Genomic DNA, 17,856 nt, shown 5'->3' on the forward strand with positions numbered 1-17,856 from the left:
GTTTGTAAAATGTGAATTAATGCAGTTTCTCTGCGGGTTGTAGGAATGCATAATTATTACCACACGTGTTAAACTCTTCAAACGGCTGATGATGCTGGAGCCACGGTTCACCTGTCCAGGTGCGTTTGTGATCAGAACCACGGTCCTCGACGCCTATCGGGGCCACACCCCCCACGCCAGCCCAGGCAGGAAGAGGGCGACGAGCACGGAGGAGAACAGGTTCACGGCGTTGTTGTCCAGGATGGGCTTCCCGCAGATCCTCCGGGTGGTGGCCGACTCGTAGCTCACCACCTTCCCGATGCTCGAGTCGAAGCCTGAGGGGCGAAGAGGAGCGGGTCGGTGAAGAAGAAGCAGCGCCGAAGGACAAGAAGAAGAAGAAGAAGAGAACCGTTACCTGAATACTGCATGTGAGCGCCCAGGAAGGAGTCCAGCATGGAGCCCAGCAGCCCGGCCACGCCGCCGTACACCACCAGGGGCCACTGGGGGTCGGCCAGGTGCAGGTCGCCAACCGTCAGGAGCTGCGTGACGAAGTAAGCCCCGCCCACCGCCGCGCCGCCGAGGAAGCTGGCCACCAGTCCCACAGGAGTGACGCCACCGTTGGTTCCTGGGTAAACAAGAAGAAGCTGCAGTTTGCTTTCAGGTCAAAGGAAGCAGACGTGGCGGCTTTTAGGATTTAAATCTGAGGTTTTTACCAGGGCTTTGAACCGGTTCAAGGAACGAAAACGAAAACCAGGAACTTTTTGTATTTTACAGGGAACAGAAATGAAACCGGAAACGTTACTATTTTTTATGTTCTGGAACTGGAACACTTATTTAAAAATAATGGTAACCGGTTAATACCGGTTTTATTTCGTTCCTCAAAGTTTTCGTTGCCTAATTAACTAAACAAAAAAGTAATTATTTTGCTGCGCACGTTTAACCTGACTCCGCCAGCTGTATGTCGCTCCGCCTAGCTTCACCCACATACATCTGGGACATCGCCCATAGAAAGTGACTTCTCCAACCAATTTTATTGTCTGGCCAATCAGGACACAGGGCTGGAGTTTCATAGATGTGACGTAGTGGAGAAGTGACCATGAGACTGTTTTGATTCAGACAACAATGGCGGCTCGCATCGAGGAAGCAAGCGTTAGCATTGATGCTGCTATTTCTTCCGTGTTGTCCAATCTACCTAATATTGTTTCATTAAAAGAACATCAGAGAACGGCTCTGAAGGCTTTTGTTGGTGGAAACCATGTTTTCGCCCTTCTCCCGACCGGATTTGGCAAGTTTTGTTTTGTAGGGCGCGTCCACAGCGGACATCTTGTCGGTTAGCATGAACCATGTTAGGAGGCCTTTAGTCCTCGGCACGGTCGGCCCGGGATCGACTCCGACCCGCGGCGCTTTGCCGCCTGTCTTCCCCCTCTTCCTGTCAGCTTACTGTCAATAAAACGCGTGCCACTAGAGCCGCAAACACATTTAAAAAAAAATAAAAGTTTTGTTTTTTCCTGCGTCGCTCTCACAGCGTCACGGGTTAGCTTCAGTGTGAGTGGTTGAAATAGCACGTCGATAAAGATGACAGACAAGTGGCTTATCCAATCATATGCAAGGATTTTTGATAAGGCCCAGCCTTCAAAAAAGGCCATTCCTATGGAGAGGTCCCAGATGGATGTGAGTGGAGCTAGGCGGAGCGACATACATATGGCGAGAGTCAGGTTAGCGCACGTTACCATGACGGCTGAGGGTTACTTCCTGTGTGACATCACACATTCGCTGACTGAATGGAGAGAGAGCGGTGTCTCCACTAGAGCTACACATCTTAAATAAGAGGTAAATTACGATCCATCGTTAAGTAAAACGCTCATTCCAAACAAAATATCAATAGCTATATTTGTCAAACGAAAGGAACGAAATTAACCGTTCCAGGAACAGTATTTTTTTGTTCTGATCGGTTTGGGAACGTCAATTTATAGGTGGAACTCATAACCGGAAACGTTATGATTCCGTCATAGTATAGTTCCTGTTCGGAACGAACCGATTGGGGAAAAAAATCGGTTTTTACGCCACTTTAGGTCAGGAGGGGTCGATCCTGATGCCGTTCACTTTCTGCATCAGTATTTACGGCCTGAACTCTGAACCCACTGACCCAAAGTGAAGGAGGACGCCTGCAGTTTGTCTCCTCGGAGAATCGGCAACGAGGAGCAAATCCTGCTGGTTCTCAGGTAGGAAAGGAAAATCAGAAGCGATCCGGACCGGTTTCATTATTTAACACCTTTTTATTCAGTCGCTTCACACCAGGAACGGTGAAATGTTCGCTCATTCTTCTTCACAGAGAAGCTCAAACGGAGAGGATGTAGGTTTGGACTTTGACTAGGCCGTTCCAACACGTGAATATGCCGTCCGAAAACCATTTACTGGACGCACCTCAGTGAGATGAATTACCTCCTCAGGTTCTGGGCCGGTCGTTGGATTCTGGGACGTATCTAAAAGCTGCAGGACAGCAGCTCTCCAGAACATGCCATACGAGGTATTTTCTCACCTGTTGGGACTTCCTTCCAGGTGCTGATGAGTCTGGGCTTTGATTGGCTGAGGACGGGCCCCACCTCTGACGCCCAGGTGTCTCCGTTGCTGCAGGCCAGCGCGCCCAGCAGAGACAGGCACATCCAGGAGGCCGAGTACTGCTTCCCGAAGTCGATGGGGATCTCACCGGGACCCACCTGCAGCACAGCGCCTGTGAGCTTTACGCGGAGCGGTGAACCCGCTGCGGCGCGGCTCGGTTCTGGCTCTTTACCTCGATCATGTAGAGCAGAGCCAGCTCGGTGGGAACTCCTCCGTTACAGAACACCTGGACCCAGTTCCTCTGGCCCCCTGGAAAGAAAAGCTGCAGTTTTACACGATTTGTTCAGGGTTAGAAACGACCGGGCTGCTGAGTCTCTCCTCCCACCTTCTTTGTAGTCGGCGTCTATCTTCTTCTTCTTCTCCGCGCCCCATCGCGTCAGCCTGCTGGAGGTGATGAAGAAGGCCAGCAGGGCCGAGAAGAAGCTCAGGTTGGCCATGGTCAACACGAAGCCCACCAGCAGAGCTGCCAAAACACAGGTAAACCGGGCCTTAAACACCCAAAATGAAGGATGACCGTTTAATTTTGTGTATATTTAGTAAAATTAAAATAGTTCATTCATTTAACCCTAAAAATAAATAAGTTTTCAATGATTATTTTCTAAAACAAGGGATGGACCCATTAGTAAAACTGGGCCAATTATCAATAACCATCTCACTGCAGCCATGTGACAGCAATGCAGCAAAGGATTGTGGGTGGAGCAGTTTTTTTTTTTCAGGTGTTTAAAGTGTAGAGAAATATATCTAATATTGATTAATATCCGATCATAACACCAATAATAATACTGGATGCCTCAAACTGTCGTCCTTTAGGTTGAACAGTTTCCCACAGAGACGAAGAAGTTCAGGTTTCAGAAATAAACTTTTTTTGTAAATGAAGTCAGTATTTAAAATTAAATATAGATCAATATTTCTTCTTTTTTTTACCTTGTGGAAATGAAAACATCCGACATTTTTCCGGGATAAAAAGCATCTTTTTTTTTTTTTATTTGAGAATCATGAGTAAAGTAATCGTTTTTTACAATATGCTGAATTTTAAGAGGCACACCATATTTTAACAGTTTATTGTGCCACCTGTACTAAATACTGACTGAATAAACAAATTGTGGTCCTCTCACATTAATAGATTATAACAAAACAGGATCCTATTAAATAACTGAATAGAAACAAATAAATTAGTGTTCTTATCAGGCCCTTCTTGTCAACAGATACAAATACTGATCTTCCTCTGGGGTTTTTGACGAGACGCGAGGGCAGATGAGCTGCAGACGTTTTCAGGTTTAACGAGGCTACGACGTCAGCAGCAACAAACAAGAACTTTCTGTGCCAATATATAAAAAAACAAAATGTAATTTCACAACTTAGTGGGAGCTTTTTGAGACACAGCGAGCATTGTCTTGTTTCCTGTGACGTCTGCTCGGTGGCTTCTACTCCATTTTTATCAACCATTCAGTTTTTTTGCTGTGGTTTTTGGCCACAAGGTGGCGCTTGATCATCAGATGAGACGAGAGACGACGAGTTTTCAGGGGAAAAAAAGAGAAAAACTAAAACTTTCAGCAAATCAAAGGAATAAAATGGCACCAAAGATGTCGGCTGCTGAAACCTCCATTAAAATCAAACCTTTTTTACACAAACAGCAGCAGGAGTAGTTATGTCCCTATTCACCAAGTTTAGTTCTTACAGCAGTTCTTATTGCTTTTTAACGTGCTTCATAAATAAAAAGGATTTCAGATTATAATCCACTCATGCAATCCTTCAAAATAAAAGCATGCAATCTGTTTGTGAAGAGAAACTTTCCTGCAGCTTCAGATGTCAGATTAATTAGGAGTTTATAATGATTCGTTTTAGTCGCTCCTCCTCCAGCCTGGAAGGGTTAGACAACAACAACTGGAAGGATTTTTTAAAATCCAGAATTTAGTTCTCGCACATCGCTACATCTTTAATAATTGGTGTTTGTGTCACAACCTGAACGTTTGCAGCATTAAAATGGGTCGTGATCTGAGATCTGCATCCAGGCCCCTAATCTCTGCAGAGAAAGAGAAATGTGCTGATACTTCCCACACGGCGCCGTAAACTCACCTCCGAGAGCTCCGGACCGGTCCAGACTGCGTCTCTTTAGGGCTCGACCCGTCAGCGTGAGGGGAACCAGAATGGAGAACAGCCAGCGCCACGGTGAAACCGGCTGCAGGTTCCCTTCAGAACAAAACCGACCACAGGATTTGGTCCGTTCATTTAACCAAGAAGGTGTAAAGTTACCATCAGAACCACCACTCCTAAATTATTAAACTTCCTCATCTTTGAAAGAGCATAAAAAAATAATACAAAGGAGCAGCAAAGAGGACGTAAAGAAGGCCGGTTCAGAAACGAATACAGGAGGTCCATTAAAATCTGCAAAGATCAAACGGATCAGAGGAGGAAGAACATCCAATCAGAGACAGCCGTGAAGGAGCTGAAGCTCAGCAGCAGCGCCTGAAACAAGGCGGCTTTTCATCATCAACTACGTATTTATGAGGGGGAAATGTTCACACAAACGCATCTGATCCGGACAAAATAAAATTTAAAGCTTAGAAATCTAACAAAATCCTAAAACTGGCCTCGGTAGAGCCCATGTCTTCACAGCGAGGATCATCTCTGGGGTTGGAAGCTGCTTTAGGACGAAAAAACCTCCAAAACAAAACAGATTTCTCCATGATGGGCCGTAAGAAACAAAAGTTTCATTATATGACATCAGAGAAACATTAGAATGTGGTAGAAAACTTGTACAAACAAAACAATGCTAGAATACTTTTGCTGCCCACATGAAATAAAAATGTGGAATATATGTCAGATATACGGTTGGTACAAAACATGCAGATTTAGCGCAAGTGTGCTCTGATTGGTCAGCAGGCGAATGGGCGGAGCTTCATACAGACAATTTAACATGGAACTGAGTAATCTCTAGAATAGATCATTGGAGCAAGTAATGATTGTAAAACCGCGACCAGCTTCAAACAGCTGAACAAGCTGGCCACAGTGATGTATGGTGATGGCTGCATCATGCTGTGGCAATATGTTTATCCTGCTAAATCAGCAGGAGGAAAATACTGACCCATTTTTCCCCCTTTGGACAATTTATGTTTGTCTTTAATAATTAACTTAACAAAACGGATGTTTTGCAGACATTTAAAAAGCAACATTTCACACATCTGATTAAATACCAAGTTGTTATGCCGTAAAGTTAATGAAAACCGTCAGAAAGCAAAGATCTCCGTCCTTCCAACGTCAGTCATTATTTTTTTTCCTCTCTAAATGGGACATAAACAGGATTTTGTGTTTCTCAATTACTTCAGGGAAGAACCAGCAGATGTTTAAAGCTTCTCCATGAGGAAACCGGTTGTTCTGGAGCAAAAAGAGCTTCAGACAGATTCTGCGAAGAGCACATGATTTAACGGAGGATAAATCCGCACACGGCTTCTTCCCCCTGCAGGCGGCTTACCAGAGACGGCGCTCATGGTGAGTGAGACGATCCAGAAGAAGAGGGACAGCGCCAACGTGGCGCACAGCACGATCATGTCCGTCATCATCTTGAGATACTCCTTGGACAGGATGTCGTTCTCAGAATCCATGATGATGGAGAGGTAAAACTGTGGGGGGGGGAGAGAGAGAGATGGGGGGAGTCAGTGTGAAGCTGATCGAACTGTAAGAGTTCACAGGAACCACTAAAATGCATTGTTTACATTGTTTTACATTTCAATTGTTTACATAAATCGCTGCTGCATCTTTATCCTGAAATTTAGTGCAATTTACTGTGATTTTTTTCCCAATTCAATTTTATTTATATAGCACCAATTCATGAAACATGTCATCAAGGCACTTTACAAAGTCAAGTTCAATCATATTATACATATTTTTCAAGCTGTATGCAAACGAAATTTCGTTCTGTACGCACTTTGTGCATACAAAATGACAAATAAAGCTTTCTAAAGTCTCTAAAACAGAGGATCAGGACCGGATCTGCAGTCACGTCCAGGTCTGAACCAGTTCCTTCATATCCGTCCCACAGTTTAAAGGCCTTCTAATGAGACCAGAGAAGGAGCCGGAGTTACGGGCAGCTTCCTGGGGACTAGAAGCAGTGTGCCCCCTCCCCCACCTGTTGTTGGACGCCGCTGCTCAGCTGCCTACCAACACTTTTTCATTGCTTACAACAAAGACGCATCTAGTCTCTTCAGAGAAATCAATAAAAGCCAGCTTAGTCTCTCCAGACCTCAGCAGATTAAAAGTCTTAACAGTGCACTTGTTTGGAAGGGATGAAGGAACGATGACACATAAGTCTTCTAGAACAATGTCCCTTAGGCCGATGAGAGCAGAGATGTTTGGCCCCAGTCCTCCAAGGAGCACCTCTCCTGCACGGTGGTGGAGGGCTGATGATGAGGGCTTGCTCTGCCGCCTCAGGACCGGGTACCTTGATGTCTGTAAGTGTTGCCTGTTCTGTTTACCAGAGTATTAAAGCCAAACGTGAGGCCGTCTATCTCAAAATGCGTCATTTAACCCATGAAGAAACAACCAAAGTCTTCCTCAAATGTTTTTGACTGACAGTCATTTAATAAAGGAGCATTAAGGATGCTAAAGGTGGCTATGAGTCGTTAAATCATTGACACCTCGTCTGCCTTCGGATTTTTACATTAATAATGTTAAATGTGTTACATTTTTCCTAAGAGATTGAATTATTCATTTCTCTGCAGTGAAAAATTAGGTAACGTATATATTTTTTTTACTTTACAGTTCCTCGCTCCAGCACAAAAAAACAATAACAGGATTTATACTCATTTGAACATCTTATGAGTTCAGTAAAATTAATTTCAACACGCGTACAAATGCTGACGCTTTGGGGCCTTTTAAAAACAGTTTAACATCGACAAATAGCGGAATTCAGGAGGTTTTCTGACTCACCGGTGTCCTTCGGAGCCATTGTGACAACCTCACCACTCCTTCCTAATCCAACAATTAAATTCAACCGTTTACTTTTTTATGGTTTTGCTTTTATTCCCCTTTTGTCCCCAAATAATGTCAAATTAATTTGCTTTAACTGAGTGAACGAATAAAGCTAACAGCTCCTCGGCTGAAGCTTCCTGTTGACCGTTGGTCGGAGCGGAAGTTAGCCGGCGGAGGGATATAAGTGTTGGACTCATTTCCGCCAGCAGCTTTACTCTTAAAGTGACAGTAACCGTAATTACAGCCGGGGCGTTTCAACTAGACTCCGCGTTCAGAGGAAACCATTCGGGTTAATTTTAACCGACTTATTTGCTTTTATCATTATAAAGCAAAAGTTTAGCTTTTTTTTAACAGCTGCTTTATTGTACCTTTATTCCAAATCCAATTTCCATTATCCACAATATCATGAAAAACGGATCTATTTTGTTTAAAAGTAAAATAGATAAAAGTTTCTATTTATCTTTAACACTATATGGGATGAGAAGAACATCAAAACTGTAAAACAAAAATTCCACATTAAAGTTATTTACCTACACATACAACATTAGTGTGGCCTGAAAGGAGATTCAGATGAAGTGTTTGGGAGAAAGATATGAGGTATTTAAGATGTTTGTAGTGAACACCTGGAATCTGACCTTTCATGCGTTTATAATGGTTTCCAAGAACCTCAATGCTGCCCATGCTGGCCTCCTAGAGTTAACCACAATGGCACTGAAAGTCCCAAAATGACTGATTTGACACCAAAGTTTAACAAATCGAAAAACTTTCTTTAAACAAAACAGATTTCATTGATTTTAAATTGTAATCCATGAGTTAAACTCTGAAATGCACACTTGTGTTAGGAACCTTGATGCTTCAGCCACGACAACTTGGGATTTTTCATTTTTTTTCCCCTCGTCAGTTTAAACAATGTAGTAGAAAAAAATACTAGTGACCTTTGTACTGATTGTGTTTGGTGAAGTCACCAGAACTTGTTAAATCATATAAAGCAGGTATTTTTAGGATGTTTTACCCATTTTATAGAAGTTGGTGTGAACAAAACATAGTTAGGGACGCAAAGTAACATTCTCAGAGGTCCATGTGGTCATGCAAATAGGCATAAAAAAACAATCAGGAAAAAAGAAAGGTAACTTTAAACTTTTAAATTATTTTTAAAAAGTAAATTTTTATATAATTTGCCTTTGTATGAATCTGCATTCTTCCATTTGGCTTTCACCTTCTTGCTGGTATACCTGAATTTGCCCGTGAAGGGACAATAAAGGTTATTTCTATTCTATTCTATCCAGTCAGCCCCTACGGTAAACAATAATTACCTGAGCTAAATATTATATTTTCAAAAGCTGCATGCAGTTTCATCCATCTTCACCCAGGCCTAAATACTCCTTGACCATTTTTTATTTTTTTTTAAAAAGCCTTTAAATAGGACCAGTTTGACAGCACGAAGTAGGCTAAAAGAAATCTAAAGGACTTCACTGAAATTTATCAGTCTGGTAGGAGTTACAAAGCAATTTCTTTTTTGTTTTTGTGGCACTAGTGGCTTTTATTTAAAACTGGACTGATAAGAAATGCGGCAAAGGTCCATTTGCTATGAGTCGAATCCGGGAATGCTCCGTACTACTACTACTAGGCAAGGCAATTTTTTTTGTATAGCACATTTCAGTACAGAGACAAAGTGCTTTACATGATTAAAATATAGGAAAATAAAACAGAATAAAAGCAAGCAGGAATAAAATGCAGAAACAGAATAGAACATGGAAGAATAGAAATTAAAAACAAACAAGTAAAAACAGTTGGAGAGACTGAGCAAAAATGGGAGATACCCAAATCCAGAAACACTGCTGCGTGTCCCGTTACATCTGATGTTAAACTAACTCAACATTTCAGAAAAAAATACCATTTTTAACCTGTTTGGCCATAATTTAAACAGTTAGACATGGTGGTAATTTATAATGGTTTGGTGCTGCTCTCCTGCTTCAGGGCCTGGACCACCTGCTGTAATTGATGGAGCCATGAATGCTGCTGTGAGCCCAGAAAACCCTGAATGAGAACGTCTGGCTGCCGGTTTGTGGCAAACAACAGGACAACTGGTCCTGTCAATATCTGGAGTCATCCTTAAGAAGATATCTTTAAGGTGGGAAATACTTTTTTTTACAGCATCTTTCAGTTTACTTGCATGTTTTTTTGTCAGGGTCACAACTTTAAATTTCAGTGATTTAATGTAACCTGGACAGCCAGACTGACAACGCGTAGCACTCTAGTTCTGCACATTTATTAAACGCACAAATACCACGAGAAACGCGAGGTTAGATTTAATGACCCGTTAAATTGTCTCGCTACGAGACACAAACTGAAAGTTAAATTACCAGAAAACTTAATTGAAAAGATAATAAGATAACCCGTAACAAAACTTGGGTTGGTGTAGTCTTCATTTTTGTCGTTTATTTCTCTTTAGAGAGAAATCACAAGAACAAAAACTGAATCAACGGACCGATTAGTTAGAGCTTAAAGCAGCAAAGGTCCAAAATCGTGGTGCGACCAGAACAGTGTTATTATTATAGAAAGTGACCTAAAGCGCAGGTAGGACAGAGTAAACCTCACCATTTTCTCTTGAAACTCTGGGCTTCTACCGGCACGTAGTTGAAAGCTTCATCCGCGATGATCCCTCTCCGCTGTGGTCACATGTGAGAAGCTCTCATCCCAACGAGGAGCGAGAGCAGCAGAGCACAAACGCAGCTCTGTTCTCCTGGAGCAGAAAAATCCCCCAGTGGGCATCGTCTCCTACAATCAACTGACTTCAAGCGAAGCTCCCAACAGCTGGTTGGATGTTTCCTGCTCCCATGACAACTCTTTGAAATCACTGGATGATCTGGTTCATGGTGTTGGTGGATTTCGCTGCTACTGGAGCTGTGTCCTCTGGTCAGATCAGACTGAGATTGAGCTTTTTTTAATTTTTTTTTTTTTTTTGTGGCAACAAATACGAAAGGCGGGTCAGTTGAGAAACAAAGGATGAATCTGTGTAAAAAGCACCTCAGGCGCGTTGAAGTACGGTGGAGGATCTGAGAAGATGTGCCTGACGCAGTGCAGGGTAGTGTGGTCCTGTTAGGTTCTCGCCTTACATTCAGCAGCCAACCGATCACCACACTGCAAAAACGGATCTAAAAATAAGTAAAATGTTCTTAAAATGTGTGTTTTTGTCCTATATTTGAGCAGGTAAATAAGATTATCTGCCAATGGAATGAGCATTTTGACCCCTAAAATAAGATAAATAGACATCCTTCACTCGAAATAAGATGATGGAGATGAGTTGTTCCTATTTTAAGTGCAAAAATCTTATTCCATTGGCAGATCATCTTATTTACCTGCTTAAACCAAGGACAGATACACTCATTTTAAGAAAATATTACTTATTTTTAGTTACGTTTTTGCAGTGCGGTAGTAGTAAAGCGCCGTGACGTGACGTCTGTTATCTTTTTATGACACTGGTGAGCCCCGAGGGCACCTAACCCTTACAAAAGTTGGTCGATGTCACAGCAGCGGGTTGACTTTAACCCCCCCGGGCCGCTTTGGTGCTTTCAGAGAATGCAGGAAGTCCTGGCTTGAAGTGTTATAACAGACCCTTTTATATTCTGCAATCGTGAAAACCAATCGGACGTCATTATCCTCGTCAGTAACGATGTAAAGGTTTCAGCACCCCATAGGTTTAGGCAACTGTATGTGTATTTTGTTTAATGTTTGACTTCATTCTGCTTTTTAAATCTTTGCATTTCCCCCTGAAAATAGTTCAAATACATCATTGTTAGTCCAAAATATTATAATTAGACTCATGCACCTAATAAGCAGGTGGCAACTTCTAACCCAGACCTGCACATTTTAATACAGACAGTTTCTGTTAGACGTCAGAGGAAGAATGAACTCTTAGAGGCAGCTCAGTTTCAGCTAAATGTCAACGGGACGAAGAAAAATAGCTTTTGGTTTAAAATTCTGCAGCTGCAGAAAATGAGATCCATGGGGTAGGAATTGCATTTAAACGGGAAGATTAAAGCATGGCTATTGCAACTACACAACATTAAAAAGCACCATCAGCAAACCTGACGGAGACATTTTATAGAAATACAGCATTTATTGAAAGAAAATCTGCCATATTAGTGAAGAAACGTTCACTAAAAATGTGCAAATTTGTCAGACAGGACTTGTGTGGCTCTCATAAATATAGAAAACTACAGAGCAGGAGGACAGAAAGCAACTTTAAATCCTTACAGTGTTTCAAACAAGAGGAAACTTCTGAAACCCTGTTAGAAATAACAACATCCACTTAATAATTAAACAATTTCACCTAATAATTTGCTCTAAACCTTAAACGTATAGCACACAAATATCTAAGGATATTACCAAAAAAAGGTGCCCTTTATATTTGAAAGCTTTATTTTATTAGGTCCACACAAAATAACTGTAAAAAACAACAACAACCTTTTTCAAATATCCAAAGGGATTTTTTTTAAATGACAGGTTAACTTAATTGTAGATGATAGGTTAGCTTAGATAACGTCAAACCTTAAGCTCTAGCACAGACGGAAGAGACGAGTTCACCTACCGACCAGAGGAGAGTTGATGGAGATCAGAGAAGACGTGCTTTGAGCTTTTTTTGAAGCAGCTGACAGTTTTTAAATGGAGCAAAGATCCTCCCCTCCCCTTTGGAGTCAAATACAGGAAACATTTAAATAAAAGACAGAGCTGTGAAACACCAACCAGCTCACTGAGACCATGTTTACACGCAGTGGCTTAGGAAAATCCTGGGAAAAGGCAGAAAATTAGATAATCTTTTTATTAGGACACATAGTTTTCAGGGAGAGCTGGGCTCTTATCTGATTTCCAAATCAGGTCAAATGTCTGGAACAACTAGCTTTAGAAATTAGCTTTAAACTTCTAACTTGAAACAGTTTGTGACCCTGAGCTCCTCTGTGTTTGACCGGAAAGCATTACAAGCACAATTAACTGAAATACCTTAATTTATTTGATGAATCAACAGAAGCTAAACACTGAGCTATATAATACACTGGAGTGCTGATTTTGCCAAAAAACTGAAGTCACTGGCCGCCATCTTGCTACTCCCTAATCTCACAGAATCTCATAGGATTTGGTTGCAACAACAAGCAGTTTTCTGGCTGAGTGAAAACGTTTCACAGGTAATTCTACAGTCAGTGGATGTACTAACACTATCAACTACTAGGAAATTATGTGCTGAAATATTTTACATGTTATTCATATTAAATATATATATATATATATATGTATATATAAGTATGTGTATATATATATACATGTATACACATATGTAAATATATGTTTTTGTATATTGTTATTTATATATTTATAAATGTTAAATATATATATTTAAATAAATAAAATGCAAAATATTTCAGCACATGACTTTCTCAGTACTTGATAGTTTTAGAACATAACATAAAAGTATATGGCATTTGACATTTTAAAAGTTTTAAGCCCCCCTGAACGTGAGAAAATCCTCGTTATTCGATGCTGTAGCGCACATATTCCCTAGTTACTGGGGGGAAATAGGGAGTACCAATATGGCGGCTGGTGGCTTCAAAGCGACTCGTTCTAACAGACGGTGATTAGCACTCCAGTGGATAATAGAGCTCAGTGAAGCTAAAGCGTACATGAACGAACCCTGTAACAAAAACCTTCATACACCCCAAGATAGTTTTATTACAATACTGTGAAAAAAGTGTTTCCCCCCTTAAAGATTTCTGTCTTTTCTGCTTCTAAGTCGAGTTTAAATGTTTCAGATCATCAAACTAATTTTAACACCAGACAAGGGTAACCAGAGTGAATATAAAAATCTCTTTGCAAATTTAAAAAGCCATCCAAATAACTCCAAGAGCACCATGGTGACTCAAATATTTCCCAAAGACTTTGGGAAGTATTCTGCTGACTGAAGGCGTGCGGACCGCTACACCTGGTGCTAAATGAACATTAACATTTCAGAAAAGGAACAGCTGCAGTCAAACATGGTGGTGGTGCACTGCAAAAACGGAACTAAAAATAAGTAAACTTTTCTTAAAATTAGTGTACCTGTCCTTGATTTTAGCAGGTAAATAAGATGATCTGCCAATGGAATAAGATTTTTGCACTTAAAACGGGAACAATTCATCTCCATCGTCTCATTTCAAGTGCAGGATGTCTAATTATCTTATTTTAGGGGACAAAATACTCATTCCATTGGCAGATAATATAATCTACCTGCTCAAATCAAGGACAAAAAAATTGAATTTTAAGGACATTTTACTTATTTTTAGGTCCGTTTTTGCAGCGTGGTCTGGGGTCAGACATAAAGACTCCTCAACTTGTCCTCTCCACTCGCTCCGCCTGCAGCTAAAGCTAACTCGGTTTAACTTTTAATCGGCTTGTCAGTTTCATTGGTTAAAGTCCGTGTAGTTTAGGCTCTGCTTACAATCCGGTTTATGTTGTGGCGTTGCAGCTAACCTACCAGAGGCAGATTTTCTTTGAACGTTTGCATCAATCACTGTTATTATAATTACTGCAACGGTCTCGCTCTGGTTTGTTCTCTACTCCCTTGAAATCCGGCTCTTTTCTTGGTCTCAGTCTCAGGTTTGGTTGTCCTGGACTACAACACTAGCAGGAAGACATTTGGTACTCCCAGTATTAGCTAGTGAGAAGAATGGCCAGGTTTCCTTTCTGAACCTCCTCTTGGTGAACATGCAGGAGGAAATAAAAACTGGATGGACTGAAAATTACAACCAAAAAAAACCCCAACTAGACGATGAAAGTCATTACGTATCGGTCACAACGATCCATCTGAAGGTGGTGCGTCGTCATCTGGACAAAAATGTTAAACTAAATCAGATTCATAGAGAAAGATGAAGCTTTCAGCAAATCTCCACATACACTGAATAAACACTGAACCTTCTCCCGGCTGTTTGACACTTCCAAATAATCACAGTTTATAGATTTGTGACACCATTAATGATACTTTTCCCAGAATGAGTCCAATCTAGCGTCACCCGGATTCCTTCGGATGTCACTGAGCCCAATCATGAACACAGGGACTCTCTGATACCCGATCTCTTCTTTCCCAGAATCATCCCAACTTTCTGCTCCACGCAGAATCTTCTGAGCTCCTCTTTGCTAAGACAGACCGATTCAAATGATCTGAATCAATCACAGTGAGGCGGATAGAATTGCATTGGCTCTGGCTCTGTGGGAAAAGCCAGGAATCCACAAATCCGAAGAGAAAAAAAATGATATCGGACCTGTGGACAGAACAGTGAGGTCTTTAATTCTTAGCCGATCCGGAGGGGGAAGGTGGTTGTTGAAGCAAACCCTGCTCCATATCTAGCCTTTAAAACACTGGAAATACATGGATGTAACCAATGTAAGTCAAAAATCTGCCTTGAAAATGTTGAAAAGTAGAATTTAGCCTAGTCTATGATGGTGGAAATCGGGTTCTGCTACCGTAACAACATTTGAACAACATTAACACATTGATTTGACGAGCTTTCCCAGGGATCAATGCTGGGTGGCTTTCTTCCCTGAACAAATTAAATCATCATTTGTGTGTATTGAGTTGTATGTACCACACAACATAAAAAAACAAACAGAAGGGCTCTGTAAGGGAAAATACTTTACACCACTTTAGATCACAATTCGTCTAGATTTTTATCAGTATTTGAGTAAATCAAAGGAAAATTGGCCAATATTTATTTCCGTTTGCTTGCTTGGTGCATCTTTATTAAACAAATGTCACTCTTACCACTTCATTCAAAAGGGTAACAATAATATTGTTCTAACATTATATCATAATATCCATTCTAAAAATACTCAAGACAGTGTGACTGTTGGATGGACACCAAAATTATTTTTATTTCGTCTTTATTTTGTAGAAACAAAAAGATTTACCTCAATTTGAACTTTCCACATTTCCCGTGTGCATGAAAATGTTTGAATAAATCGGATTTGTACACTTTAAATAAAACGAGACACAAAAGTTATAATTTAATACATTTAATATTACGATTATGGCTTTTATCTGACAATTTCGACTTTCAAAGTTATAGTTCTGACTTTGAAACAATTTCTTTAAGGATGGAAGCCCATTTCCATCACTTGAAAGGGAGAAAAGCAACATTTCAAAGCCCCTATAACGAAAACAATTCTTTGAACTGTGTAAATAAAATATACAACTGTAAACCATAAATTGCTTTGAACCTATTTAAACCTTGAGCGGTTTAGTGGCCACTGTTTCCTCTCCCAATATGGCGGCCGCGCTAACATGTTAGTAAATGATGCGCTCCTCTCTGCTGTCCGTAATGTTTAAATCTGGTTACGCCAAAATGGCGTCAAAACAACAACCAGTTAGCTAGCCTAACACTTAATAACATGTCTATTTGTTCAGTTCATACTGAATGCAATCATAGAGTTTATTGTTTAATATTCCTGTTCTTTTCTTATCCAAATGTGTTTAAAAGTTAGCAGATTTTGCCCTGTTAGCTACAGTGTTGCCAACTTAGCAACTTTATTGCTATATTTAGCGACTTTTCAGAGCCCTCTGGTGACTTTTATTTTTTTTAAACGACTAGCGGTTAAATTCTAGTGACTTTTTTCTGAGTTATTGGCGACTTCTCGTGAAAGCACCAATCACTGCAGTTACTGTCTTGATTTCGTCCAGTTTTTGGCCGCTTTAGCGCTTCATATACAGTCAGAGCAAAGAGAGCTGAGAGGAGAGAGTACCACTCGGCTCTATTTTCCTGTACAAAATGTATGACGTGTTCTTAAAGCTGCCGGTGGTTCTGCCTTTAATCTATTTTTTTTTTCTCTGAAACTGTTGCACTAAAATAATTCCCTGAATTTCATTCAGGCACAGCTTGAATCCCTTATTCACCTTGTTCACTATCTGCCTCGATCGTTTGGTAAAATTTGATGTATGTACTGTGGATTCAGCCAATGTATAAAAATTTATTAATTATAATCTTATAAAGTTGTAGTTCGAAACATATTTAGAGTGTTTTTATTCACATTTTTGTCTTGCCAAAAGCTTTTCTTTCCTACAGGCGGCATCACAAGTACATGAACAAATATGCAAATTATGTGATGAAAACATAGCAAAACAAACATATATAGTTTTGGTTGTATTGGTAATATTAAAGCTGATATTACGTTCAATAGATTTATGCCAATGGTACCTTATCCAGACATTCCTCATTGGCTATTTGTCAATCTGTCTGATAACCTATTTTTGCATGTATTAATCAAAAATGGAGAAAAAAATCATTCCTGAATGGTTTATTGTACAACAATATTTTGTGATGGAAAAAAAGACCCAGAAACAGGACATACTCGAGCAGCAATATATATTCTATAACATAACATAGCTCTGAAGAAACAAACTACAAATCACTTATCAGCAAATACAGTAGAATTAGTTGCAATTCTTATGAGTTTAAATTGGATTGAAGAACAGTGTAATCAAAAGTACGTGATAGCCTCAGATAGCTTGTCATCTTCGTTAAGCATTAAATCGAATAACTCAACAAGGAAAGGTATTGTTAACCGGATTTATTATATTTTGGACAAACTTCACATTAAGAAAGTAATAATTGAATTTGTTTGGGTCCCAAATGTAGGAGTTTATGGTAATAAAGATGCAGACATACAAGCTAAACAGTTATTAAAATCTAAAAATGTAGAGTTACAGATTCCAATAACTAAAGACGAAAGAAAAAATTATCATGAATAATTCTGTTAAAAAATATGGAAGGAAAACTGGGATATAGGTGATACCGGTCGACTCTTGTACAATATTCAGAAATGTGTAGGGCACAGAAGGAAAGCGAGGAAAGGCAGGAAAAATAGTCAGTCATGTCGCTATACAATAGTTCATCCAGGCCTCAACCAAACGCTTAAAATTATTGGAAAACATGGAACAGGATTATGTGATCATTGTAATCTGCCTGAATCAGAACAGCACATGATCATAGAGTGCGATGCATGTAAATCAGGAAGGAGAAAGTTGTATGAGGAGCTGAGTAAAATAAAAGTCAACTGTACGATTGAAAATATTTTTGGAAAGGATGTAATTGAAATAAAAAGATCAAGTAATGTTATTTCTGAAAGAAAACAAACAAACAAACAAACAAACAAACAACTATTAGGAAGTGTCTAGTAAAGTCCACCCTCCAGTCCAGGTGGTGGCGGTAATGCACTAGAACAGCTGGTCTGCCAACCGCCATAAAACACCAGAAGAAGAAGAAGAGG

At 40.3% G+C, this 17,856-nt stretch overlaps 1 protein-coding gene across 3 annotated transcripts; it reads right to left on the bottom strand.

Moving 5' to 3' along the window:
* On the bottom strand, positions 1 to 12,241 carry tmem19 (transmembrane protein 19). Of its 3 annotated transcripts, none has more exons than XM_036149210.1 (8): positions 12,158 to 12,241; positions 6,071 to 6,218; positions 4,675 to 4,788; positions 2,924 to 3,061; positions 2,771 to 2,847; positions 2,519 to 2,696; positions 395 to 604; positions 1 to 314 (listed from the first exon to the last, which is right to left on the bottom strand). In XM_036149210.1, the coding sequence occupies exons 2-8, from the start codon at positions 6,198 to 6,200 to the stop codon at positions 154 to 156; spliced, it is 1,008 nt and encodes a 335-aa protein (XP_036005103.1). In that variant the 5' UTR covers positions 6,201 to 6,218; positions 12,158 to 12,241; the 3' UTR covers positions 1 to 153. The 3 variants fall into 3 exon arrangements, with proteins under 3 accessions (XP_036005103.1, XP_036005102.1, XP_012733762.1); XM_036149209.1 differs by lacking the exon at positions 12,158 to 12,241 and adding an exon at positions 10,165 to 10,265; XM_012878308.3 differs by lacking the exon at positions 12,158 to 12,241 and adding an exon at positions 7,525 to 7,647.
* Positions 12,242 to 17,856: the final 5,615 nt, after the last annotated feature.

Source organism: Fundulus heteroclitus, chromosome 17 (assembly GCF_011125445.2).
Source record: "Fundulus heteroclitus isolate FHET01 chromosome 17, MU-UCD_Fhet_4.1, whole genome shotgun sequence".
In the NCBI taxonomy this organism is placed as follows: Eukaryota; Metazoa; Chordata; class Actinopteri; order Cyprinodontiformes; family Fundulidae; genus Fundulus; species Fundulus heteroclitus.